This window comes from Rhinoraja longicauda, chromosome 20 (assembly GCF_053455715.1).
Source record: "Rhinoraja longicauda isolate Sanriku21f chromosome 20, sRhiLon1.1, whole genome shotgun sequence".
NCBI lineage: Eukaryota > Metazoa > Chordata > Chondrichthyes > Rajiformes > Arhynchobatidae > Rhinoraja > Rhinoraja longicauda.
In genome coordinates, this window is record NC_135972.1 from 169,915 (window position 1) to 195,646 (window position 25,732).

The 25,732-nt window shown below is 43.9% G+C and overlaps 1 protein-coding gene across 3 annotated transcripts; it reads right to left on the reverse strand.

Moving 5' to 3' along the window:
• Nucleotides 1-4,749: 4,749 nt before the first annotated feature.
• Nucleotides 4,750-24,876, reverse strand: ifrd1 (interferon-related developmental regulator 1). Of its 3 annotated transcripts, none has more exons than XM_078416683.1 (12): nucleotides 24,601-24,876; nucleotides 14,917-15,039; nucleotides 14,032-14,116; nucleotides 13,711-13,835; nucleotides 10,207-10,364; nucleotides 10,076-10,126; nucleotides 9,817-9,986; nucleotides 9,274-9,382; nucleotides 8,281-8,415; nucleotides 6,340-6,468; nucleotides 5,521-5,616; nucleotides 4,750-5,287 (listed from the first exon to the last, which is right to left on the reverse strand). In XM_078416683.1, the coding sequence occupies exons 1-12, from the start codon at nucleotides 24,641-24,643 to the stop codon at nucleotides 5,198-5,200; spliced, it is 1,314 nt and encodes a 437-aa protein (XP_078272809.1). In that variant the 5' UTR covers nucleotides 24,644-24,876; the 3' UTR covers nucleotides 4,750-5,197. The 3 variants fall into 3 exon arrangements, with proteins under 3 accessions (XP_078272809.1, XP_078272807.1, XP_078272808.1); XM_078416681.1 differs by lacking the exon at nucleotides 24,601-24,876 and adding an exon at nucleotides 24,274-24,439; XM_078416682.1 differs by lacking the exons at nucleotides 5,521-5,616; nucleotides 24,601-24,876 and adding an exon at nucleotides 24,274-24,439.
• Nucleotides 24,877-25,732: the final 856 nt, after the last annotated feature.

The following is a 25,732-nucleotide window of genomic DNA, read 5'->3' on the forward strand; positions in this document are numbered from 1 at the left end:
TATCACATTGAATATTATTAAACCAAGTTCTTGAGTCTCCACTAGTCACGTGAAGGGTTGTTGTTACTCAAGTGTCTTAACTGCAGCAGTTGTTGCTGTCCCCACCGCCAACAAAAATAAAATCTACTTACCAGGCTTAATTATAAATCAATTCGAATTCTGTGCAGCATAAATAAAACCAACAGGCTACTATACTGTACTCCAGAAAAACTACCAAGTTGAGGCAACATTTGAGTTTGAATAGTTAATTCTTGCTATTCCCTTTTGTGAGGCAGGGTTTCTGGACCTGCCGAGAGCCTCAGGAAATCAACCCCCAACTGATCTAAATATAGATCTGACCACAGATAGTACTCGGGTTTCCAAATTTAAAATATCAACTCTGATGTGTATTTCAAAGAATTTAAGGCTAATTTCTTGTTTTACTGATATCACTTTGGCGTATTTTAGTAAAAGCAAAATTTGTGAATTAATAATCACCTAATGGTATTTATGAGCAGGGACACAGATCAATGGGAAAAGATACTAGAATGAAACAATGACTTTTCATCAATCAGTCTGCAGGATCCCGACCTGAAATGTTGTCTATCCATTCCCTCCACAGATGCTGCCTGATCCACTGAGTTACTCCATAATCATACTGCACAGAAAGTTTCTTCAGCCCAAATTGTCCATGTTGACAAAAGATGTCCCATCTACATTAGTCATCTGCCTGTGTTTGGCTCATATTGCTTGAAACCCTCTGAAGTCTGAAGGGTCCTGACCCGAAACATCACCTAACCATGTTCTCCAGAGATGCTGCCTGACTCGCTGTTACTCCAGCACTCTGTGAAACGTCACCTATCCATGTTCTCCACAGATGCTGCCTGACCCGCTGAGATACTCCAACACTCTGTGAAGCGTCACATATCCATGTTCTCCACAATTGCTGCCTGACCCACTGAGTTACTGCAGCATTCTGTGAAACGTCACCTATCTATATTCTCCAAAGATGGTGCCTGACCTTCTAAGTTATTTCAGCCTTTGTGTAAACCAGCATCTGTAGTTCTTTGTTTCTACATCTACATTCCCTCTAAACCTTTCCTATGCATGTATCTATTCAACTATTTTAAAAAGGTATTCTAGTCCCTGCCTCAACTCCATATCCTGGCACCTTATTCCATCCACCACCACCCTGTGTGTGAAAATGTTGCCCCTCAGGTCCCAATTAAATCTTTTCCCTCTCACCTTAAACCTGTGCTGATTCATGATTTCCTTACGTTAGGGAAAAGGCTCTGTATTCACCCTCTCTATTTCCAGTATCTTATACACCTCTAGATCACCCCCTCATTCTCCTGAGCTCCAAGAATGTCCTAGCTTGCTCAGCCTCTCTCTAAATCTCAAGCCCTCAAAACATCCTTATAAACCTTCTCTGCACTCCATCCAGCTTAACGTCCTATCTACAGCAGGGTGACCAAAGCAACTCCAGTACTTTGGGTTTTGCTCAAGATTCCAGCATTTGTGGTTCCTTGTGACTCCAACCTTTCAATTATGTTTGTTGGTTCCAACAGTGATTGGAGATAGTTCTTTAACCAGTGATGGCAAAAATCTGCACAATGCTATAGGAATGATTAGCATGGAAACCATTGAAAATACAAAGCTGAGCATAGATCTTCAGGTCACTTGTACATATGTAGACAGTCAGGTCTTTCCATTTACTGGATAGCGCACAGCATAACGAGCTTTTCAGTTGTGCCTCAGTACACAAGACAATTATAAACTAAACCAGAGGTCATCAAAGCAGATTTTCTGGGTGAGACTTGTTCGTATCACGCTACTAATCTCACACGAGTCTAAGAGATTGAGGTTACATAAATCACAGCCACACACAAATGAACAAAGATGGGCTGCGATGCATTTGCAATATCAGAGCAATCCTCAAAAAAAACAAATGTTGAAACAAATTTTCTGAAATTGAAAAAAAAAATGCACACAAGGGTCCGTCCGAGTAAGCAATTTTTCTAAAATGCCATTTCCTTTTAAAGGTCCAATGATTGTCATTTAGTACTTTCTGCTCAGCTGTGAATGAAAATAGTGATGTTTGTATGGTATACACACACAGCCGATTAAACGACAAATGGTTCTGCATGTCATTGATAAACTTCAATGAAATAACAGAGGGGATTTACTCTGGGTTTTCAGTGCAGTGTCAGCAGAGCATTTAAGGCAAATGTTGCCCATACAGCATGTGTTACATATACACCAGTGAGACTTCACACTCAGAACTGGAATACTGCAAAACCTGCACCGATTTGATTTTCATTCAGATGATCCAAGATCCTCCAGTGCATTTGCCAATTTTGTGCCAAAACCTGGAAGGCGTGACATTTTTTTTCAAGCACCACAATGGAGAAAAAAAATCATTGTCTCACTTCCCAGCTCGTGACACACACAGCTGTATTGTAAATGTGCATATTGATTTAATGTGACAAAGTATTTATGGTATTTACATCCTAGGTTAGCTAATTGAAGCTACTTAGATTTATGTAGCATCTTTAATGCAACAAAATGTCCCAAAGTGGTTCATAATAATATCAATTAACATATGACACTATTGCATCAAGGTAGAGGATCAAAAGCTTGCAGATGCAAATTTTAAGGAGCATCTTAAAGAAGGACAGCCCCATAGCAGAAGTGTCCATGTCGCGGGGCTGGGAACTGGAAGTGTCCTAAGCTACTTCTGCTACCACCATCATCTATTGTACAAGAGATGGCTCCCACTGATTGTCGCTGGAAGCTTGTGTCCTTTTCAGGATGGACAATGATAGTGAAGTAACATTTGAAACATAGAAGATGGACACGAAAGAAGAAGACAGAACATGCAGTGAAAGAATTGCAGAGTTTGGCAAAGAAAACCATGTGACAATGGCAAGCAACTAAATGCTGGAGTAACACAGCAGGACAGGCAGCATCTCCGGAGAGAAGGAATGGGTGACGTTTCAGGTCAAGACCCTTCACTAAAACAGGGAATGTGACGGATACCAATATTGGATGGAGGTGGGTTTCCAGGACTGGAGAAGGTTACAAATATAAACTGGTAAAACCTGGGGGGATCTGAACACAAGTACAGACTTTTTAAAACTGAGGCTTTAGCTGACTGGTGGCCCAAGTAGATCAGGAACACAAGCCCGTCTCAAAAACATTGCCCGTCTCCGTCCATCCCTCTCCTCCACAGCTGCAGAAACCCTCATCCACGCCTTCATCACCTCCCATCTGGACTACTGCAACAGCCTCCTCTATGGCGCACCCTCAAAAATCATCAATAAACTTCAATACATTCAAAACTCCGCTGCCCGTCTACTCACACACACCTCGATCCGTGACCATATCACTCCCGTCCTTTATAAACTCCACTGGCTCCCCATCCCCCAGAGAATCCAGTACAAAATCCTCCTCATAACCTACAAAGCCCTCCATAACCTGCCCCCATCCTACCTGACCGACCTCCTCCACAGGCACACTCCCACCTGCAATCCGCTGCCAATCTCCTATCCCCCCACATCCGGACTAAACTCAGATCCTGGGGGGACAGGGCTTTCTCCATCGCTGCTCCCACCCTATGGAACTCACTACCCCAAACCGTTAGAGACTCCCCCACACTCACCACATTCAAAACATCGCTGAAGTCTCACCTGTTCAGTACTGCCTTCAACCACTGAAGGTCACCTCACCTTCTGTCTCCTTTCTCTGTTCATTTATTTATTTACTTATTTATCTATTTATTCATTTCCCTATGTTCTCAAAATCTCTGTAAAGCGTCTTTGAGTATATGAAAAGCGCTATATAAATAAAATGTATTATTATTATTATTAAGGTTGGTGTGGAACAAGGCTCCACACAAATACTGGAAGGGGAAGCACATTCAGATAGGGTGGACAAATGCAGTCAGAACATCAATGTAAAAGGCAAGCCTGTGGCAACAAAGACACACACTGATATGTTTAGGCAGGATTGGATTGGACCAAAGTGAACAGACCTGATAGAGTGACCATGCAAGTGTAAAATGCAACACAAGCTTCAGACAAATGCCATAATTAGAATGGAATTATGTAGCAGGGGTAAAGTTTGGGACAGGGACTTTGAAATCAGAGAATACAGGAAGCATGGAGTGAAATTAGAAAGCAAACGAGGAAAGGAAAAGGTGCAAATAAAAAAGTGAGCAAAATCAAGGACCACCCAAAGATGTGCTGTACATAAAATATATAACAGGATAAACAGGTAAAGCATGGGGGTTATTCAGGACCGAAAAACTGATACATATTGGGAAGACCATGTGGAAACAGTTCTGAATGAATAGCTTGCAAGTCTGCAGACACAGCAAATGATGGTGTAGCTCAAGTGAATCAACATGGAACATTGATTGTGATTAACAGAGCAAAAGGGGCATTAAGAGGATCAGCATATTTGAAGGTGTCCATGGCAGGACAGTGCGCTTCACTTAGATAGCAACATGGTGCTTGACTTCACTTAGATAGCAACATGGTGCTTGACTTCACTTAGATAGCAACATGGTGCTTGACTTCACTTAGATTGCAACATGGGGCTTGACTTTAAGGACTGCAAATGTAATTTTGCTTTTCGCCAGCATGGAAGGGAGTTGTTCCCTTCACAGTTGTTCTATTAGGGTTAGAAGATGTGTCCCAGGGGCCATGTCATTCTCCCATGAGCAGTGTAAATGTTAACTCATTCCAATAATTGCACACATGCTTCCTTCCACACAGCTGCATTTAATGAGTTATTTGACGTTTTCCCAGTTTATTGCAAAACTTTGATCAGAACACACATTTGCTCATTATTTTTTAATTTTAAATAGACAGCAAGTCATTTTGTAAATTTAAAAATTCAGTCATGTTAAACTAATAGTACTTAATTTATAGCATTATATAGCACCAACAATAAATCAGGATAATTACAAAAAATTACCTATACTAATTAAAATCATGTACAATTATGTGGCATCAATAAGCTGTGCAAAAATTACAAAATAAATACCCTTAAATCTGGGTTGATAGTTAGAAGTGATTAGAAAGTTAAGTGTGACCAAATAAACACCTATATAATGATGGGTCTGGGGAAGATAAAACTCCCCCCATTTGCTACGAAACAAACAAGTATAATAGACGTTTTTCACAGGAAACCACCTTTTGAATTTGGCCGGAATTTAAAAGTATTCTCCAATGTCTGCTCTCTTGTCTCGGAATTTGTTCCTGGCCTTGGTTCTAGCTTTGCAAACAGCAGAGTTGTAAAAATGCTGAAAAACAAAAAAAACGAAAAACACTAAAATCCTCCATTTAAAGCTTACATTTTAGCTTTAAAATCAGCATTTCTTGAGAAATACTATTCAAAACCAAACTGTATTTTACCAACACAATATCAATAACTTCCATCCAAATGCGGCTCTTTCACTTTTCCACCCACCCCTAAACTATATTCAGAATACCAGAATAGTAACATTTACTTTCTAGTATTATGATTTACTCATACCCGTTCAATTCGAGAAGTCTTGTTTGCTTTCAGAGTAGCAGCATCAAGCAACAGTGGGGGTCCCAATTCAAAGACACTTCGCACAAATTCATTAGCCTGTCAAACACAAACAGCTTTTAGTGACTTTGCCTCAAGAGCAAACAATTGTTAAGATTCATCAGTTAAAGTGCAAGTTCAATGACCTCCAAAAATAAATCGTTACCGTACGAGGCACAAATGACCAAACTATCAGTCGTTTTAAAACTGCTTAAAGGGGCTGGACCAAGAACTTCCCATCTGCATTTGTTTCACAACTGGAAGCTCAGTTTGGGTTTAGTTTAGTTTAAAGATACAGCATGGAAACAGGCCCTTTGGTCCAGCGAGTCCACTGACCATTGATCATCCATTGACGCTAGTTCTCTTTTCTCTTCCCCTGCCGCTAGTTCTATGTTTTCACACTTTCTCATCCACTCCTTACACATTAGGGGCAATTCTACAGAGGCCAATTAACCTACAAACCTGTATGTCTTTGGGATGTGGGTTGAAACCCGAGCACCCCGAGGAAACCCTTGCAATCACAGGGAGAACGTGCAAACTCCATACAAACAGCACTTTGCTTCCTGCACAATTTCCCTGCCAACAGTGCACTCTGCTCTTGCAGTCAAGCTTGCAACATGATTTTAACTAGAAAAGCTGCATTTCCTTCTGCATTTGTGGTTTCTTACACACACTGGCTGCAGAGTATACTGACACAAAGGCAATTAATTGGCTGTCCTAAAAGCAGGCTAATCTAATCTAAAAGTAAGTTAGATTTTTGCTTAAATTTTGAAATCTACTAACCTGTAGATGGAATCTTGTACCAGATGCAAGAAGTTCTTTGAAGGTTTCATAGGTACGTTTTTTCACCCAACTATCAATATACATGCATTCAGGACCAAATGTAATAGTTTCAGGATCAAAGTCTCCATCCTATTGAATAAGTGATCCAGTCAAAAGATTAGAGCAATTTGCAACATTTTTCATCCCTAGTGCTGTTGGGGATGCATAGATTTCCAGTGGTACACAAGTTTAAAAGAAGTATTTTTCAGAGCATTCCAATGACAGGAATTTAACTACGCACATGAAACGACCACACGCAATATGCATTCAGTGTTCATTATTTGCATATAGCAGGAATGAGGTGGGGAAGTGATCAGTCATACGCGGGTTCTTATGTAACCAGAATGTTAGTATGCAGCGGTTTTGTGCTGAAAATGCAATCACAAATTTTTATATACAAGAATTTGCTGTTTCCACCTGTAAAAGTAGCTCTGAATGGCATTTACCCTGAACAGAACCACATGCAAGTACACGCTCATCATATTTACAACCGTCATGACATGTATAGCACACAAAAGTTACTTAACTGCTAACACTGTTTAAAACAATCCACCAACTGCAAAGCATTCTTCAATTAATATTTGTATTCATGTTATAAAGCTTTCATCACTTGAATTTTTTATTCCTGGGAAGATGAAATTCCACCAACAGTAATTCTTTAAAATATTTTTCAAAGGATGCATTCCAGTAATGTTGGAGTGATTTCTGGCTCACCACTTTTTAATAATAGACAGCTATACATTTGAAATATTTGACTCTTTTAACTGTTAAAACAAAACATTATGCAAGTCACATTGTAATTATGTATCCTCTTTAAACAAATTCAGAACTGCCAAGGGTGGCACAGCAGTAGTTTCTGCCTTACATCGCCAGAGACCAGCGTTCAATCCTGTACAGGCGATGTCTGTACGGAGTCTGAACGTTCTCCCAGTGACCTGCATGGGTTTTCTCCAGGATCTCAGGTTTCCTCCCACACTCCAAAGACATATAGGCTTTAGGTTAATTGGCTTGGTATAAATGTAACCTAGTGTATACAGGATAGTGTTAGTGTGCGGGGATTGCTGGTCGGCTTGTTTCCATGTCTCTAAACTAAAGTAGAAAGCCCTTAATTTAATATTAGCTGAAACCCACTCGAGATTTCTGCATGTCATGTTGCTGAAAATTGGCTTGGTAGGTGACGGAGGGTTGTCTTTCAGACAGACAAATGGGATGTGGACGGCCATAGAGATCGGTGCTGGATCCATTGCTGTTTGTCATTTATGTTCATGATTTGGAGGTGAATATATGTAATAATACAAATGGCAAGTGTGCATATGAACGTAGGTGCATTGTGGACAGTGAAGATTATAACAGGATTTTGATCAATTGCACCGAACCAATGAAGGACATGCACAATAAGGGGAGCATTGCAGAACTGGTGGTGCAGGTACAGAATTTCAGGAAATTGGCAACATAGGTAGATAAGGTGGTGAAGTCACACTTGCTCTAAGAGAAGTCTCACTTGTACCACAGTCAACACGTTATATTACAGCTGCACAGGATGTCGCTAAGACGAGTGCTACGTAGAGTTTTGTCTGCCTGCTTAGTTATAAAGATACAGCATGGAAACTGTGCCCGCAGCCCACGTCGACCATTGATCACCCATTCACACTACTTGTAGATTATGTCACTTTCTCATCTACTCTCTAGGGGCAATGTAGAGAGGGTAATTAACTTGCAAATCCACATCTTTGGGATGTGGGGGAAAACCAGAGCACCCAGAGGAAACCCACGTGGTCACAAGGAGAACGTACAAACTCCACACAGTCAGCATCAGAGGTCAGGATTAAACCTTGCCCTCAAAGACAAAGAAAATGTGAACATCTGAAAGAAAATAAATACCTAGTAATACCAGAATCATACCTCGACAGTCTTCAATACATCTCTAAAAACAGACCGCTGCTTCTTCCGGTCTGTTTTGGCTCGATACTTGTTACTGTCTGTAGCCAGACCCTTCAACTTGCAGCATAGAAGCTCCATATCATTGAACTCAAAGTCCTGTTGGGAGATATCCAATCATTAGACTCAGTGAGGACCCAACCATTTGTTATAAATACTTGATATCTTCGTCATTATGCCACGTTATGCTGAAGTAGAGAAAAACACAATGTTATTAAAGTCTAACAGAGCTTTTGCATTCCATTCTTAATTAAGATTACTGCAATAAGTGCTATTATGATTTAAGAGGATAGCAGAGAATACAGAACTGGCAGTGGATGCTTACTTCATAGAAACGTACTCTTACGAATTGTGGCAGTGAAGTCAGTGTAATGGTAAACTATCATAGTGACAGTCAGGTAGTGATTATGCAACAAAATCTTAAACCTATTCCAGGTCTTTGAAACAGCCATCGATACTAGCAAGACTCACATTTATCATTGCAGTCACCCAACATTTTGTAATGACACTCAAGCTACCCATCTAGTGCTGGATATGAACCAACATTTAGGGAAGAGCCCAAAGCAGTCATGGACCTGTGGTATCTCACTCCCTGTCGAACAGCAGTGATTTCTTACTTCAATGCAACTTCATTTTCTCTTTTCCCCACACAGCAATTGGTTTAACATGTCACATGGTAATCTCCACAACTATGGAACACACTGCAGAGGTCATCTGCTAGACCTAGATCTGGAAAGGATGACTATGTTGGGCAGCCTTTGACCAGACACAATAGGCCGAAAGACATCCTTCCATGCTACAAGTTTTCTATGACCATGAAAAAAAGCCATCTAAACCGAACAATATAGCTTTACTCAAGTGAAATAAGTTATCATTTCATTCAATTATTTTATCAAAAATCGACCCTTTTTGTAATTACCAATGACTAATAGATGCACAGAAAACACTCATGCTTACATCATAGATATCCCTGGCCAACTCAAACAAAAGAGCCATCGTCTCTCCAGCAGCAATTCTCATGTCCACATTACCACAAGAAAGTAGACAAGGAAGTTTGGTCAAATGGCTGAAATGGGAATTTAATTGAGGCATTATTATCAATGCAATAACTTATAAACTGTAGAAACTATCGCATGTACGCATTGAATGGATTTATAAAAAAATTACAAAGCAGCTATTTTACAGCTTAGCACATGTTTTGGAAACAAATTAGAAGCCTTACTGGATATAAATACAACTCCGAGTAACAGTTTGCAAAAGCAACAATAATGATTAATTATTGCAGCTACATCAAGAACGAGAAATTCTCAATCCTAAATTCTATTAACATTGCTCAAAATAAAGCTTTCAAAGCTATTTGGTATATTTAACGGATTACTGTAAACAGTCACCCAGAAGCCAGGATTGCCATTGCAACGCGTTATATCATCTACGACACAAAAACGTTCAAAATCATATTCAGGTAATGAATCACTGAGCCATGTCAACTAAATGACATACGTTTCAAATATTTTCTTCATCAGTGAGGCTGGACAAATGGTTAGCAGCAACGTCCATGCTACTAATGCGCTGATGTCTAACGATGCTGTTTGGTCACCAATAGTCTTATCCTGCTTCTGGTAAGATGTTGTAAAGATGCTCTCAAGGTAAGTAATTGTTAAGTGTAGATCCTATTTTAAAAAACACAGCACACCATTAGCTTTTAACTCAATTCTGAAGCACATTACAATTATTTTGGTAAAATTACCCATATGCTCACCTCAATATCATCAGCTGCAACGTAGCAACAAATAGCCAAACTGGTAGCACACTTGAAGCAAAGAAAAAGTACAAGTTAGCATCACAACAGTCAATTATTTCGACAAATATTTAAAAACAAAGTCTACCTACAGCTTTCCGTGTTTGTACACAGACTGATTTATCAGTAAGGATGGTCTTGAAAATGGGCCTCAAACTTTTGAAGACCTCTTCACTTTCAATGCTAGATCCCAGCTGAATGCAAAGAAGAGAAGCAACTTGGGCGGCAACACATCGTTCTTCAGTTTTTCCTTGTTTTCAAAACAAAAATGATCAATTGATTTATTGAGTAGATTTTAAAAATAGTTAAGCAAGCTACCTTATGATATGAGCAACTTTATTTTAAATATATCAAATGACACTACTGCATCAATGCTTACAAATGCTAACTACATCAGCACTGATATGTGGCAAAGTTATTAATACTTATGCCGAATTTTAAAAAAAGCAGTAAACACAATTATTCCCAGTTTATATGGTTCATCATTGTACCAAGATTACCAATAATCATCCGGATTTCTGTGCATTATCCGGAAGATGCAGGATCATTTCATTCCAAAGAGGAAGAAAGATTCTAAGGGGAGTAGGAGGCAACCGTGGCTGAAGTTAGGGATGGAATAAAATTAAAAGAAACGATGTATAACACAGCAAAGAGTAGTGGGAAGCCAGAGGATTGGGAAACTTTCATAGGACAACAGAAGGTAATAAAACGGGCAATACGGGCTGAACAGATGAAGTACGAGGGGAAGCTGGCCAAGAATATAAAGAAGGACAGTAAAAGCTTCATTAGATATGTTAAGAGAAAAATAGTAGCAAAGTCAAATGTGGGTCCCTTGAAGGCAGACACGGGTGAAATTATTATGGCTATCAAGGAAATGGCAGAAGAGTTGAACAGGTACGTTGGATCTGTCTTCACTAAGGAAGACACAAACAATCTCCCAGATGTACTAGAGGACAGAGGATCTGGGGGGGGGGGGGGGGGGGTAGAGGAACTGAAAGAAATTTGGCGAGAAATAGTATTGGGTAGACTGATGGGACTGAAGGTTGATAAATCCCCAGGGCCTGATGGTCTGCATCCCAGGGTAGTCAGGGAGGTGGCTCTAGAAATAGTGGACGCATTGGTGATCATTTTCCAATGTTCAATAGATTCAGGATCAGTTCCTGTGGATTGGAGGATAGCTAATGTTATCCCACTTTTCAAGAAAGGAGCGAGAGAGAAAACGGGGAATTACAGACCAGTTAGCCTGACATTGGTGGTGGGGAAGATGCTGGAGGTCAAGATGGCGGCGCTGCCCTAGCAGCTGCGGCTTACCTGCGGTCCGTTTGTCTTTTGTGTTTTTGTTGTTTATTGTCTTAATTGTAGTGTTTAGATGTGATGTAGTGTTTTTTGTAGTTGTGTACTATGTGTGTGGGGGGACGGACTGTAAAATTGTCTCTTCCGAACGGAGACCCGACCTTTTCTTCTGGGTCATGTTTCCGTTCCCGCTGCGGCCTACCATCTGCCAAACACCTAGAGCTGGCGGCCTCCACCTGGGACCACCTGGGCTCTGGTTTGCAGAGCCCGCAGACCAGACTTACCATCTGTGGAGCTGGCTGCCTTCGGAGGCTGTGGTGGCGCTGCGAGAGCGGCTGCGACTCGCCTTCGGATGCTCCGAAGGCTTTTTCGGCCGCGGGCCGCGTGGATATCGGAAGCTCGCAGGCCCTGCCCTGGGTGGGGGCCGACATCGGGAGCTCCGGCAGTGGCAGCGTGTTCGCCCGCCCCGAATCGCGGGGCTTGGGCCGGCCCTCTGCGGACCTTTCACCGTCCGGCACGGCCTGAAATAGGCCGCGGGATTTTTTTCCGCCCGGCAGGGGCTTCAATGTCGGGAGCCACGACGTGCAGCGGCAGCGTCTTCGCCCGCCCCGAATCGCAGGGCTTGGGTCGGCCCTCTGCGGACCTTTCATCGTCCGGCGTGGCCTGGAACGTGGCAACTTCAACAGCCTGACCGCGGGAGAAGACGGCAGGGGAAGAGAAAAGACATTCTGGCCTTCCATCACAGTGAGGAGGGGACTGGAGGAGACTCACTGTGATGGATGTTTCTTTTTTTTTGTTTTGTGTTGGTTTGTGATTGTGTGTGTAATTGCTTATTTTTATTGCTCTTATTGTTGAACTGTGGGTGACGAAATCTCGTCCAAAAGACTTGTTTTTTTGGATGACAATAAAGGTTATTCTGATGTCAATTATTAAAGAGGTAATAACGGTGCATTTGGATAGCAGTAAAAGGATAAGTCCAAGTCAGCATGGATCTATGAATGGGAAATCATGCTTGATTTTGAGGATGTGACAAGTAAAATGGATGAAGGGGAGCCAGTGGATGTAGTGTATCTAGACTTTCAGAAAGCCGTTGATAAGGTCCCACACAGGATATTGGTGAGCAAAATTAGAGCACATGGTATTGGGGTAGGGTGTTGACATGGATAGAGAATTGGTTGGCAGACAGGAAGCAAAGAGTAGGAGTAATCAGGTCCTTTTCAGAATGGCAGGCAGTGGCGAGTGGAGTGCCCCAAGGCTCGGTGTTGGGGCTGCAACTGTTTACCATATATATTAATGATTTGGATGAAGGAATTAGAAGTAACACTAGCAAGTTTGCGGATGACACAAAGCTGGGTGGCAGTGTGAACTGCGAAGAGGATGTTAGGAGGTTGCAGGGTGACCTGGACAGGTTGAGTGAGTGGGCAGATGCGTGGCAGATGCAGTATAATGTAGATAAATGTGAGGTTATCCACTTTGGCGGCAAAAACAAGGAGGCAGATTATTATCTCAATGGTGTCAGGTTAGGCAAGGGGGAAGTGCAGCGAGACCTGGGTGTCCTTGTACACCAGTCACTGAAAGTTGGCGTGCAGGTACAGCAGGCAGTGAAGAAAGTTAATGGCATGTTGGCCTTCATAACGAGAGGATCTCAGTATAGGAGTAAAGAGGTTCTTCTGTAGTTGTATAGGGCCCAGGTAAGACCACATCTGAGTATTGTGTACAGTTTTGGTCTCCTAATTTGAGGAAGGACATCCTTGTAATTGAGGCAGTGCAGCGTAGGTTCACGAGATTGATCCCTGGGATGGCGGAACTGTCATATGAGGAAAGATTGAAAAGAATAGGCTTGTATTCACTGGAGTTTAGAAGGATGAGAGGGGATCTTATAGGACTGGACAAGCTAGATGCAGGAAAAATGTTCCCGATGTTGGGCGAGTCCAGAAACAGGGGCTACAGTCTTAGAATAAAGGGGAGACCATTTAAAACTGAGGTGAGAAGGAACTTTTTCACCTAGAGAGTTGTGAATTTATGGAATTCTCTGTCACAGAAGGCAGTGGAGGCCAAATCACTAGATGAATTTAAGAGAGAGTTAGATAGAGCTCATGGGGCTAGTGGAATCAAGGGATATGGGGAGAAGTTGGGCACAGGTTACTGATTGTGAATGATCAGCCATGATCACAATGAATGGTGGTGCTGGCTCGAAGGGCCGAATGGCCTCCTTCTGCACCTATTTTCTATGTAAGATGAGAATGTTGATATATTTAATTATCTTAATTTAAGCACGGGAAAGAAAAAATTCTTCCAGTTACCTTTCTTCAGACAGCGCTCGATACTGTCTGTTAGGGTTACCCTTCTTTCCAGGATAAAGTCATAAAGGAGTTTAGATGAGAAAGCAGATTTCAATCCTTCAAGTGCAGATAATCGGACCTTTGCACTGTGGAAATAAATATGAATATCGGCAAAAAATTATTTCACAACGGACACAACTACGACCACCACTCAGCTGCACAGAGAGAAACAATGTACTTCCTCCCGAGTGCTGAGAGTTTTTGGTGGGCAAACATGATGCCAAGACCAACTTTTAACTGCCTGCACATTTACTCGCCAGGAAATGCACGATTGGAATTTACCTTTTGTCAAGAGTGCTGTCAATAAATCCTATCAGTCTATAGTCATAATCCTCTTGGCTTCCTTTTTCATCAAGATCTTCAACAGCTGAAAGAGATCACTTCTGATTAGGAACCTCCATTTGAAACATAAAAAAATGGCACACCTTAGGTAAATATGTTAATATGGTTGAATGCATGGCTAAAATACTTCATTTTTATTCTTAATCTCTCCTTCAAATTTTGTGGACAGATTTTACGTCAAATTTTGTGGACAAGATTTCGGTGGAGTAATTTTCTTACATTAAATTAGAAATTTCCTCTTTTTTCCTAAAATTTGGTTTCACTAGCAATCCAAATCACCTGTCACAAAAACAACAGTCAGCAACTCTGTTATAATTTCAACAGCAATCCATGAAGATCAAATAAAACCCCAGGCGTGGAGAATTTTAATTTGAAACATGAAATTGCTCAAGGGGACTTGGAGAGAGGGGTTGGTCTCAAAGTGCTGCATCTATTTGAGTGAAGCATTTATTAAATGCTGCATTTATTTGAGTGAAGCAATACAGCCGCTCAGGTTCCTATCAGCCTGTTCCACAGATTGCATAGCTACATACTAAAATAATTTTGCAGGCCTTGGCACAGGATTTAATTCCCTTCAAATACACTTCTTCAGAGTAAAGGTTAAAAAACAGTGCGCAGGGATCAGAAAATTCAGGTACCAGATAAATTCAGGTACCAGCAAGTGGAACTTAACAGCTGAAGGTATTTATTCACAAAATGCTGGAGTAACTCAGCAGGTCAGGCAGCATCTCAGGAGAGAAGGAATGGGTGACATTTCGGGTCGAGACCCTTCTTCAGACTGACACAGATGAAGGACTGCTAAGAATTCAATGGCTGGTGCCTTACTTTGATCAGTCTCGGTACCATCATCAGCCAAGCTGGTAGGATCACTAAAACTGCTGCAATGGCTCATTGTTTCAATGGATGCATCCTCGTCACTGAAAGGCTGCTGTGCTCGGAGCTGTCTACCTGCAGGAGAAAATAAAGGTATTACTTGTCTCGTGATCAACAATTGTTACATTCACTTCAACTGATGCTAGGCATCAAAGCAAACCCACTAAATGACACAATATTGCTAGAGTAGACCACATGAAGTTACAAAACCCACATAATTTGCAAGCATGAAGGCTTTGTAATAAATATTTTTTAAACAGGGGAGTCCCAATTCATTTAATCAGTCACTGGTTCCTGATATTCATGCTTCTTAGAATTATATCTAAAAGTAGGATTCATTTCATCACCAAGCAAACCATTTTCTGGGAACGATAGGAGAAAACATTAAAATAGAAATCACAGATCAGATATTTTTAAGGCAGAGATAGACAATTTTTTTATTAGAACGGTGTCAAGGGTTATGGGGAGAGGACAGGAAAATGGGATTAGGAGGCAGAGATCAGCCATGATTGAATGGTGGAGCAGACTCGATGGGCCGAATGGCCTAATTCTACTCAAAGTCAAAGTCAACTTTATTGTCAATTTCCAGTTAGTTTACACAGACAGAAAATCGAAATACCGTTTCCCACAATCCCGAGGAATAAAGTGCATTAAATTAAGTTAAAATTAAAAAGGCACAGCAAACAACAATCAATATAAAATATAGTCACTTCAATGAAAAAAAGACGAAGATGAATATATTACAATAAAAAATAATGAACAGTAGTGCAAAGCCTGTCCATAGCAGCGTTAAAAAAAAAAGTCTGGTGCTGGATGTGCGTGTGTGTGGGGTGTTAAAGTCCAGGTCCAATGGGGGCAGGGGAGGGAGGAGGGAGGGAGGGGAGAGAGTTCAGCATCCTGACAGCCTGGTGGAAAAAACTGTTCTTTAGTCGGGTGGTGCTCGACCTCAGGCTGCGAAACCTTCTCCCTGAAGGCAGGAGGGTGAAGAGGCTGTTGGAGGGGTGGGAGGGGTCACCCACAATGCTCAATGCTTTGCGGGTGAGGCGGGTGGTGTAAAGGACCAGGAGTGTTGGGAGTGAGGCGCCAGTGATCCTCTCAGCAGTGTTCACTATGCGCTGCAGGGTCTTTCGGCTGGAGGCTGTGCAGCTTCCGAACCATACAGTGATGCAGCTGCTGAGGATGCTCTCAATGGCGCCTCGGTAAAAAGTGTACATGATGGGTGTGGGGGCTCCAGCTCTCTTCAGTTTGCGGAGGAAGTAGAGGCGCTGCTGGGCTTTCTTGGCGATGGACGTGGTGTTGTTGCTCCAGGAGAGATCCTCGGTGATGTTCACCCCCAGGAATTTGGTGCTGCTCACCTGCTCCACAGCAGCACCATTGATGGTCAGTGGGTGGGGGTGTTGGGTGTGCGTTCTCCTGAAGTCGACAACAATCTCCTTTGTTTTCTCCACATTCAGGAAGAGATTGTTGTCTGTGCACCACGCGGCCAGCAGGTTCACCTCCTTCCTGTAGTGGGTCTCGTCGTTGTTGCTGATGAGACCCACCACGGTTGTGTCATCCGCAAACTTGACGAAGTGGTTGGAGCTGTGGGTGGGTGTGCAGTCGTGGGTCAGCAAGGTGAAGAGCAGGGGGCTTAACACACATCCTTGTGGGGCCCCCGTACTCAGCGTGATGGTGTCCGATGTGTTGCTGCCGACCCGTACCGACTGGGGTCTGGCAGTGAGGAAGTCCAGCAGCCAGTTGCAGAGAAGGGGGCTGAGGCCCAGATTTGTTAGTTTACAAACCAGCTGCTGGGGGATGATGGTGTTGAATGCTGAGCTAAAGTCTATGAACAGCATCCTAACATATGAGTTTTTAGTGTCCAAGTGGGTGAGGGCTGGGTGTAGAGCAGAGGAGATGGCATCCTCAGTGGACCGCTTAGCTCGATATGCAAACTGAAACGGGTCCAGGGAGGGGGGGAGGTTGGATCTGATCTGCTTCATGACCAGCCTCTCGAAGCACTTCATGATGGTTGAAGTCAGCGCTACAGGGCGGTAGTCGTTGAAGCAGGATGGAGAAGACTTCTTGGGCACAGGTATGATGGTGGTTTCTTTGAAGCACGAGGGAACAACAGCCTGGCTCAGGGAGATGTTGAAGATGTCTGTGAGGACATCTGTGAGCTCAGCTGCTATAACTTGTGAGCGCGAGCACAGTACAGCACAGGGAAAGACCTTGCAGCCCATGTCTGCAGCAAACATAATGGCAAACTAAACTACTCCCATCTGTCTACACACGGCCTATATTCCTGTACCCTGTCTGTTCACAGAGCAGTCAAAATACCTCAAGCACTGCTATCGTATCTGCTTCAATGACCGCCGTGCGTGGCATTCCGAGCACTTGCTAATCTCTAAAATACAAAAAATCCCTCTCACAAACCCTTTTATTGAGTTGAATTTAGTTTAATTTGAGGCAAGGTTTATCAAGTGTAGATAGATGGGTGGAGCCAGGAGAATAGTTAAACATTATCTCCCCAGATGCCTTCTCCTGCTCCAATAAGACATCTGGTGTCAAAGTAATTAGGTCAAAATGTCAGGCCACGTCTCCTAATAAATCAGCTGACAATGCTTTTGTTGGTTTTAAGCTAGACATTTGAACACCAAAGCAACCCAGAAGAGATAGTAAGTCTTTTATGCTTGTATCAACATAATACCCAACCCCATATCCCAATCCCAGAACCCACAATCCCAGTCAAGAATACTTCTGCATCTATCCTGTCAAACCTCTTAACAATTGTGTTTCAATGAAATCACATGATTCGTCCAAATATTAGGGAGTATAGACATTACCTTCATAATCTCTGCTCACAAGAAAATCCCCCCATCCCAGGAATCCATTGGGCATGCCTTCATTATATTCCCTGGATTGCTAGTTTAGGGTCTCTCCAGGTTACAGGAGACCCGACGTAACCAAAATCTGACACAAATTCTCCCAGAGAACTCTAAATATGTACAAATAAACGATGAAAACAAACCCGTCAATCATACGATCAAGGATATAAGAAAACTGCAGATGCTGGTACAAATCGATTTATTCACAAAATGCTGGAGTAACTCAGCAGGTCAGGCAGCATCTCGGGAGAGAAGGAATGGGTGACGTTTCGGGTCGAGACCCTTCTTCAGACAAGGATCAAGGATACGATCAAGGATATCTGTCGTTGAATCTTCAAACTTTAGAAGTAATGAGTTTTTGCCAAAAATGTCTGTATAGGCAAATATTCACATATTCAAACTGTGGATTGATTAAAATGCATGGTTGAAATGTTTCCACATGCGTTGGTGCCCTGTCTGTATCTGCAGCAATGGCTGTAAGCGAGTGAACTTCTGCTTTAATTCTGTCACCCATTTGATTGCACTTACTGGGAGATTGTTCATTTCCTACTTGTGAAAAAAAGTTGAGGCAGTTCTCAGGAACAGAACCCTTGCTTAACCAGGGAGTGCCTGTAGAGCACATTTTCCTCCAATAAGGAAACTAGAATTGTACAGCAGCAATTTTACCATTGGCGTATATAAATACAAGATGCCTTGTAATGAAGATCAACTTATAGTTCGCCTTCCAGTTGTTCATTTTATTTATATGTTAACTTATAGTGATTTGTATACACACCCAACACCAGGTGCTCTTCAATATCTCACAAAAAATCACAATTTTCAATTATTTGTAACAAAATGGATAATTTCACATTTTATTCCATTTTTAATGTCCTCACCCTTCAGGTAGCCTGTTCACTTGAAACCTCTTTGCGCTTTCTCCATAACTCATGCTACCACCCAATTTTATACAGTCAAAGAATGATACAGTGTGCAAACAGGCCCAACCTGCCCACACTGTCCAACACTAGTCCCACCTGCCAGCATTTGGCCCTTATCCTTCCAAACCTGTCCTATCCATGTACCCGTTTCACCGAACACCTATGCTCAGTCTGCCTTAACCTACCTGACCACCCAGTTGCTCAGCACCTTATCTCCCCCTCCCATTCCCAATCTGACCTTTTTGTTCTGGGCCTTCTCCATTGTCAGAGTGAAGCCAGGTACAAATTGGAGGAACAGCACCTCATATTTCACTTGGGTAGCGGTATGAACATTGACTTCTTTAACATCAAATAGCGTTTCCCCCTCTCTCCATGCCCTCCCCCTTCCCAGTTCTCTCGCTAGTCTTACTGTCTCCGACTCCATTCTATCTCTGTCCCGCCCACTCCCCTGACATCAGTCTGAAGGAGGGTCTCGACCCAAAATGTCACCCATTCCTTCTCACCAGAGATGCTGCCTGCCCCGCTGAGTTACTCCAGCATTTTGGGCCTATAATCCATCTACCCGTCTGTTTCTTAAATGGTGAGATAGTCCCTGCCTCAACTACCTCCCCTGGCAGTGTGTTCCATACATCCACCACCCTTTGTGTGAAAAGGTTACCCCTCAGATTCCTATTAAATCTTTTCCTCTTCACCTTAAACCTATGCCCTCTGGTCCTCGATTCACCTACTCTGGGCAAGAGACTCTGTGCATCCACCCTACTCAACCTCTCCCTATAGATCAGACCCTCTAGTCTTGGCAACATCCTCGTAAATCATCTCTGCACCCTTTCCAGCTTGACAACATCGCATCAGTCTTGGCTTATAAACACTTGGTCTCATCATCTAAATCACTGGTAGAGATTTTAAATAAATTGGCTGCACGGAAGGAAGCAGTGGGTGATGGAGGAAGGTTGTTTCTCAGACTGGAGGCCTGTAGCTAGTGGTGCGCCTCAGCGATCAGTGCTGGGCCCATTACTGTTTGTGGTTCATAAAATGGGTGGTGTCATAGTCAAGATGATTAACAGATGATTAATAAACGTTAAAGCAGGATCTTGATCAGCTGGACAGGTGGGTTGAGGAATGGCTAATGGTGTTTAACGCAGGTTGGCAGGAGGTGTTGCATTTTGGGAAGTCAAACCAGGGCAAGACGTTCACACTGAATGACAGTGTTCTAGGGAATGTTGTAGAGCAGAGGAATCTAGGAGTGGAGATGCGTAGTTCCATGAAAGTGGTGTCACATGTAGATTGGGAAGATATGCTTCGAGCTTTAGGGAGTGGTTGGGCAGGCTAGGATTTTATGCCTTGAACTGCAGGAAGCAAAGGGATGATATTATAGAGGTAAATAAAATCATGAAGGGAATAGATACAGTCTGCTGCTGAGAATAGGGGAATCAAGAACCATAGGACATAGATTTAAGATGAGAGTGGAAACATTTAATAGGAACCCGAGGGGGCAACTTTTTCCATACAAGGGTGGCAAGTATAAGGAACGAAATGCCAGAAGATGTAGTCGAGGCAGGTACATAACAATATTTAAGACATTTGGACAGGTACATGGATAGGAAAGTCTTAGAGGGATGTGGGCCTTACCTAGAAACTGAAAAATAGGTGCAAGAGTAGGCCATTCGGCCCTTCAAGCTAGCACTGCCATTCAATATGATCATGGCTGATCATCTAAAATCAGTACCCCGTTCCTGTTTTTTCCCCAATATCCCTTAATTCCTTTTGCTCTCAGAGCTAAATCTAACTCTCTCTTGAAAACATCCAGTGAATAAGTAAGTTTGGCATCTTGATAAACGCAAGGAATCATGGGATTTGTCAACGGTCATTCAGGATTTTAAAAAAGCGAACGCAGCGCTGCATAAACTGTGTATAAATTGTTAACTATTCTACCAAGGAATTAATCTAGAATTCTGTCAACTCAATGGCTTCCTTTCTTGTTCTGCTGTTCACACACTACTTACACAGTCCCAGTTCACTAATCTGCAAATATGAGACATTCAAAAAGTTAAAGAATTAATTATTTTTATTTAATCCTTAATGTGTTTTCTACTGGAATAAGAAAATATTACCTTGAAACATTTTCTTATCTTTATTCATAATTTGTGTGTAAAAATATATTTCATCTGAGGCAAGCAGCGATTTTCAGTGTGATGTGGGCTGATGGTTTACCTACAGGCGGTGTGAATGTACCGATCAGTCAAAGATTCATCTCAGAGGAAAACTGAATACAGGGTTGGCCCTATGAAGGAGCCGCCAATCCGATACAAGACATTTAAATGCGAAATGCCTGCCCTTTAGTATTGGATAGATTGAGTGGAGGGTCTGTGCTCCAAGTTTGCGGTGCATTTCCCCCATCCATCTCGCCCAGTGCACGTTGACCAGCCCTTGTTAGCAGAGGCTCTTTGTGCAGGTGTTACCCGAAGCCCAAAGGTTTTGTGGAGGTTCTGTGTTAGGATCAGGCACGCAGCAAGCTAGTGAGAGGGTCACAGCTTAAGGATAAGGGGGAAGTCTTTTAGGACCGAGATGAGAAAACATTTCTTCACACAGAGAGTGGTGAGTCTGTGGAATTCTCTGCCACAGAAGGTAGTTGAGGCCAGTTCATTGGCTATATTTAAGAGGGAGTTAGATGTGGCCCTTTTTGCTAAAGGGATCAGGGGGTATGGAGAGAAGGCAGGTACAGGCTACTGAGCTGGATGATCAGCCATGATCATATTGAATGGCGGTGCAGGCTCGAAGGGCCGAATGGCCTACTCCTGCACCTATTTTCTATGTTTCTATGAGAGGGCTGTCAGATCAGATCAGCCCAGGTTGCCGAATGGCCAATTTTAATGGGTCGTTATTAAACTGTTCCATCTGTGTGGCATCGTCAGCTCTCTCTCTCTCTCTCTCTCTCTTTCAGATCCCCCACCCCAACTGTCGATAAAGTCTGACTGAGAAAATGCTCCCACTCGTATTACGGGTTGGCTCCGCGTTTTCCCACTCGCTGGGGCCTCCTTCAAAGAGAGCGAGAACAGGTCCCGTCAGCTGGGGAGCTGCGACCCACTCCTGTGAAGTCTCTAGTGTGGCTGCGGTTCAAATGGCTGCAAATTCTCATAATTATCACCGCCCCGTCACCTGTACCCGGCTCCAAACTGTGTACCCTGACAGGCTGGAACCAACCCCAGAGGTTAAAGCGACAGCATCTTTATTTAAGCCAACCCACCTTGAAAGTTTAACCAGCCTGTTCGAATCCAATCTGAACTTTCCAACCTACAGCACATTCTCCTCGTTTCCTTCAATCCAGGAAGGTTATTTAGATAGGAATGTAAGGACTGTCTCAAATTGGTTGACCACATAACTTATAATTCGTGTAAATCAATATCAAATTTGAGTGGCAGTGACTCAGGCTAATGCTTGCGTTTAAGGCTGGTGCTGTATTGAGTCAATAATCTAAATAGACATAATCGTGGATTTGTGCAGCCTGCAGTACACTGGTCTACTGCTGACATATTTGACGGATAAATTTATTTATAAATCTCATTGAAATAAATACGCAGGTCCCGTATACACACAGTAGCTCAGCTGGCAGGAATGTTTATCCCGAATGACCCATGACCTGGGCATGCACAGTTGTAATACCAAACTCGCTTATTGGCATCTACTGCCTACTGTGGCAGAGAATTCCACAGATTCACAACTCTCTGGGTGAAGACGTTTTTCCTCATCTCAGTCCTAAATGGCCTACCCCTTATTCTTAAACTGTGGCCCATGGTTCTGGACTCCCCTAACATCAGGAACATTTTTTCTGCATCTAGCCTGTCCAATTTTACATGTTTCAGTAAGATCCCTTCTCATCCTTCTAAATTCCAGTGAATACAAGCCCAGTCGACCCACTCTTTCATATGTCAGTCCCGCCATCCTGGGAACTTACGCTGCACTCCCTCAATAGCAATAATGTCCTTCCTCAAATTAGGAGACCAAAATTGCACACAATAATCCAGGTGAAGTCTCACCAGGGCCCTATCCAACTGCAGTTGGACCTCTTTGATCCTAAACTCAAATCCTCTCGCAAAGGCCAACATTAGCTTTCTTCACTGCCTGCTGTACCTGCATGCTTACTTTCAGTGACTGATGTACAAGCACACCCAGATTCCATTGCACCTCCCCTTTTCCAAATCTGACACCATTCAGATAATAATCTGCCTTCCTGTTCTTGCCACCAAAGAGGATAACCTCATATTTATCCACATTACACTGCATCTGCCCACTCACCCAACCTATCCAAGTCGCCCTGCAGCCTCATCGCAGCTCACATTGCCACCCATCGACTCAAGCATCTTCCCTCTACCGATGTAAGGGTAACTGGTCTATAATTCCCCGTTTTTCCTCTCCCTCCTTTCTTAAAACGTGAGGTTACATTGGCTACCCTCCAATCCACAGGAACTGATCCAGAGTCGAGAGAACATGGGAAAATGATCACCAATGCATCCACGATTTCTAGGGCAACCTCCTTGAGTACTCTGCGATGCAGACCATCAGTCCATGGGGATTTTTCTGCCTTCAGTCCCAACAGTTTACCCAACACCATTTCCTGACTAATGTGGATTCCCTTCAGTTCCTCCCTCCAATTAGATCCTCGGTCCCCTAGTATTTCTGGGATTGTTTGCATCTTCCTTAATGAAGACAGAACCAAAGTACTCATTTAACTGTTCTGCCATTTCCTTGGTTCCCGTTATAAATTCATACAGAGGCAGACAGGACAAGAGTAGATGGGGTATCTTGTTTGGCTTGGGCAAGTTGGGCTGAAGGGCCTGTTTCCATGCTGCATGACTCTTGGACTATGACCAGTCCTGCATTCTCCCCCTCCCCCAAAAAAAGGGTTTGATATAATGGGGGAAAGAAAGTTAGCAAGAACACAATTCATGTGGAAATAGGTTGGTTAGTAAGTCTACATTCAGGAAATGTCAACGGGCATAGCTTTAAAGTCAGGGGGGAAACGTTTAACGAAATGTGGAGCAAGTGTGTTTTTTGTAAATACGCACACAAGCGTGGTGGATGCTTGGAATGTACTGTTAGGGTGGTAGTGAAGGCAGATATCACACGGGCATTTAAGAAAAGGTACACCGAGGTGCCGTAAATGGAGCGATATGGATCATGTTCTCAGGCATGGTTTAACTTGACATCATGTTCAGCAGGGACATCGTGGGCCGAAATGCCGTTCTGTGTTGCACTGATTGGTTTATTGAACTTCAATGTAGAAAAAAAAGAAAATATTCATTCGAACACCCAATTACAAAAGCAACTTTTCATACAATATTCCATGATAAAAATAACATGTGTTGACATTTGCCCTGAACAAGTGCTGTCTGTACAAATCCATTTTACCGTTCCACCCGTGACACAGTGCAAGGTGACATTTTAACTGCGGTGGCCGAATCGGCCCCAAGAGGTGAACGTGGTCATTTTACAATGACGATGATCCGAGACCAGCGGTCATTGATTACCCTGTAGCGAGTGTCCGGATATCACTGGGTGCAGCCGCCGTGCCAGAGCGGGATGGCACCGGCCGCGGTCCCCCATCCCGTCCCCGGTCCCATCCCCGGCGAGCGAAAACCTTCCGGCGGACTGACATGCGGCCTGCAGGGAGTGAACAGGCACCGGTCGCACCATTGTCCACACGTCAGCAGCTTGGCTGGCGCGGGCCCGCGCGGCACGCCGGAAGTTGTAGTTCATCACACCCACCTGCCCGCGCGCTGCCGCCGGACCGCTACTCCTTCCGGACTACAACTCCCAGAAGCCATTGCCCGCCACGCCGACAGCGCGCGCCTTACCTCCAGCGCCTCCCTTGTTGAACGGCTTCTTGGACCTGGGCATTGCGGCGCTTGTCCCCGCTCTGCACACTGTTAATGTCACCTCACGATCGCCGATCAGCCGATTGACGAACACTTTTTACTGTAACGTTTTTCAGGAACCAGATGTAAATCGCCAAACGGCAATAAAAAGTGATAAATAATCTCGGTGGAAAGTGACGAACCAAAGCAACTCATTTTACCTCAGCATGGACTAGAGTGGGGAAGGGCCGCCCCCCCCCGCACCCTTTATATGGCCGCGGTGACGTAGGCCTCACGTGGCGGGCAGCGCGAGGGCGGCGTCCGCGCTCCGCCAATCGGCGTCGAGCTGCCACTGCGTGCCAGGAGGGAGCGACGTGTCATTGCGCTGATCCCGCCGCATCCGTGGCGGAGCGGGCGGACCCTCCGACTGATCGACGGCCTTCGGGCAGCGGAGCCGCCGCCGCCGCCGCCGCCAGCGGCCACCATCCCTCCCTCCCTCCCTCCCTCCCTCCCTCCTCAGGCAGCGAAGCCACTGCCAGCGGCCACCATCCCTCCCTCCCTCCTCAGGCAGCACAGCCGCCGCCAGCGGCCACCATCCCTCCCTCCCTCCCTCCTCAGGCAGCACAGCCGCCGCCAGCGGCCACCATCCCTCCCTCCTCAGGCAACAGAGCCACTGCCAGCGGCCACCATCCCTCCATCCCCCCTCAGGCAACAGAGCCACTGCCAGCGGCCACCATCCCTCCATCCCCCCTCAGGCAACAGAGCCACTGCCAGCGGCCACCATCCCTCCATCCCTCCCTCCCTCCTCAGGCAACAGAGCCACTGCCAGCGGCCACCATCCCTCCCTCCCTCCTCAGGCAACAGAGCCACTGCCAGCGGCCACCATCCCTCCATCCCCCCTCCCTCCTCAGGCAGCAGAGCCAAACATGGTCAGGTTTCAGCAGGAGCCGGATAACTATAATGTCAAATGTAATACAACAGTGTCTGAGCTGAGAACTGTTGGCGGAACTACAAATATTGTGGAAAGTACGGTAATCTATCACAGTTCATGTGACGTTTACTAAATGATAAAAATTTCCGAACTGAATAATTAGTAACGTACATGATACTAAATAGAAAGGCAATTCTGATT

Bases quoted from the DNA above. Each gene is read 5' to 3' on its own strand.
- ifrd1 (XM_078416681.1), bottom strand. From the start codon at position 24,439: ATGGTGCGACCGGTGCCTGTTCACTCCCTGCAGGCCGCATGTCAGTCC. The intron at 15,040-24,273 runs GTAATCAATGAC...TTTCTCCTGCAG, and splicing joins ATCCGGACACTCGCTACAGG to GTAGACAGCTCCGAGCACAG. The intron at 9,383-9,816 runs GTATGTCATTTA...TTCCCATTTCAG, and splicing joins ATGAAGAAAATATTTGAAAC to CCATTTGACCAAACTTCCTT.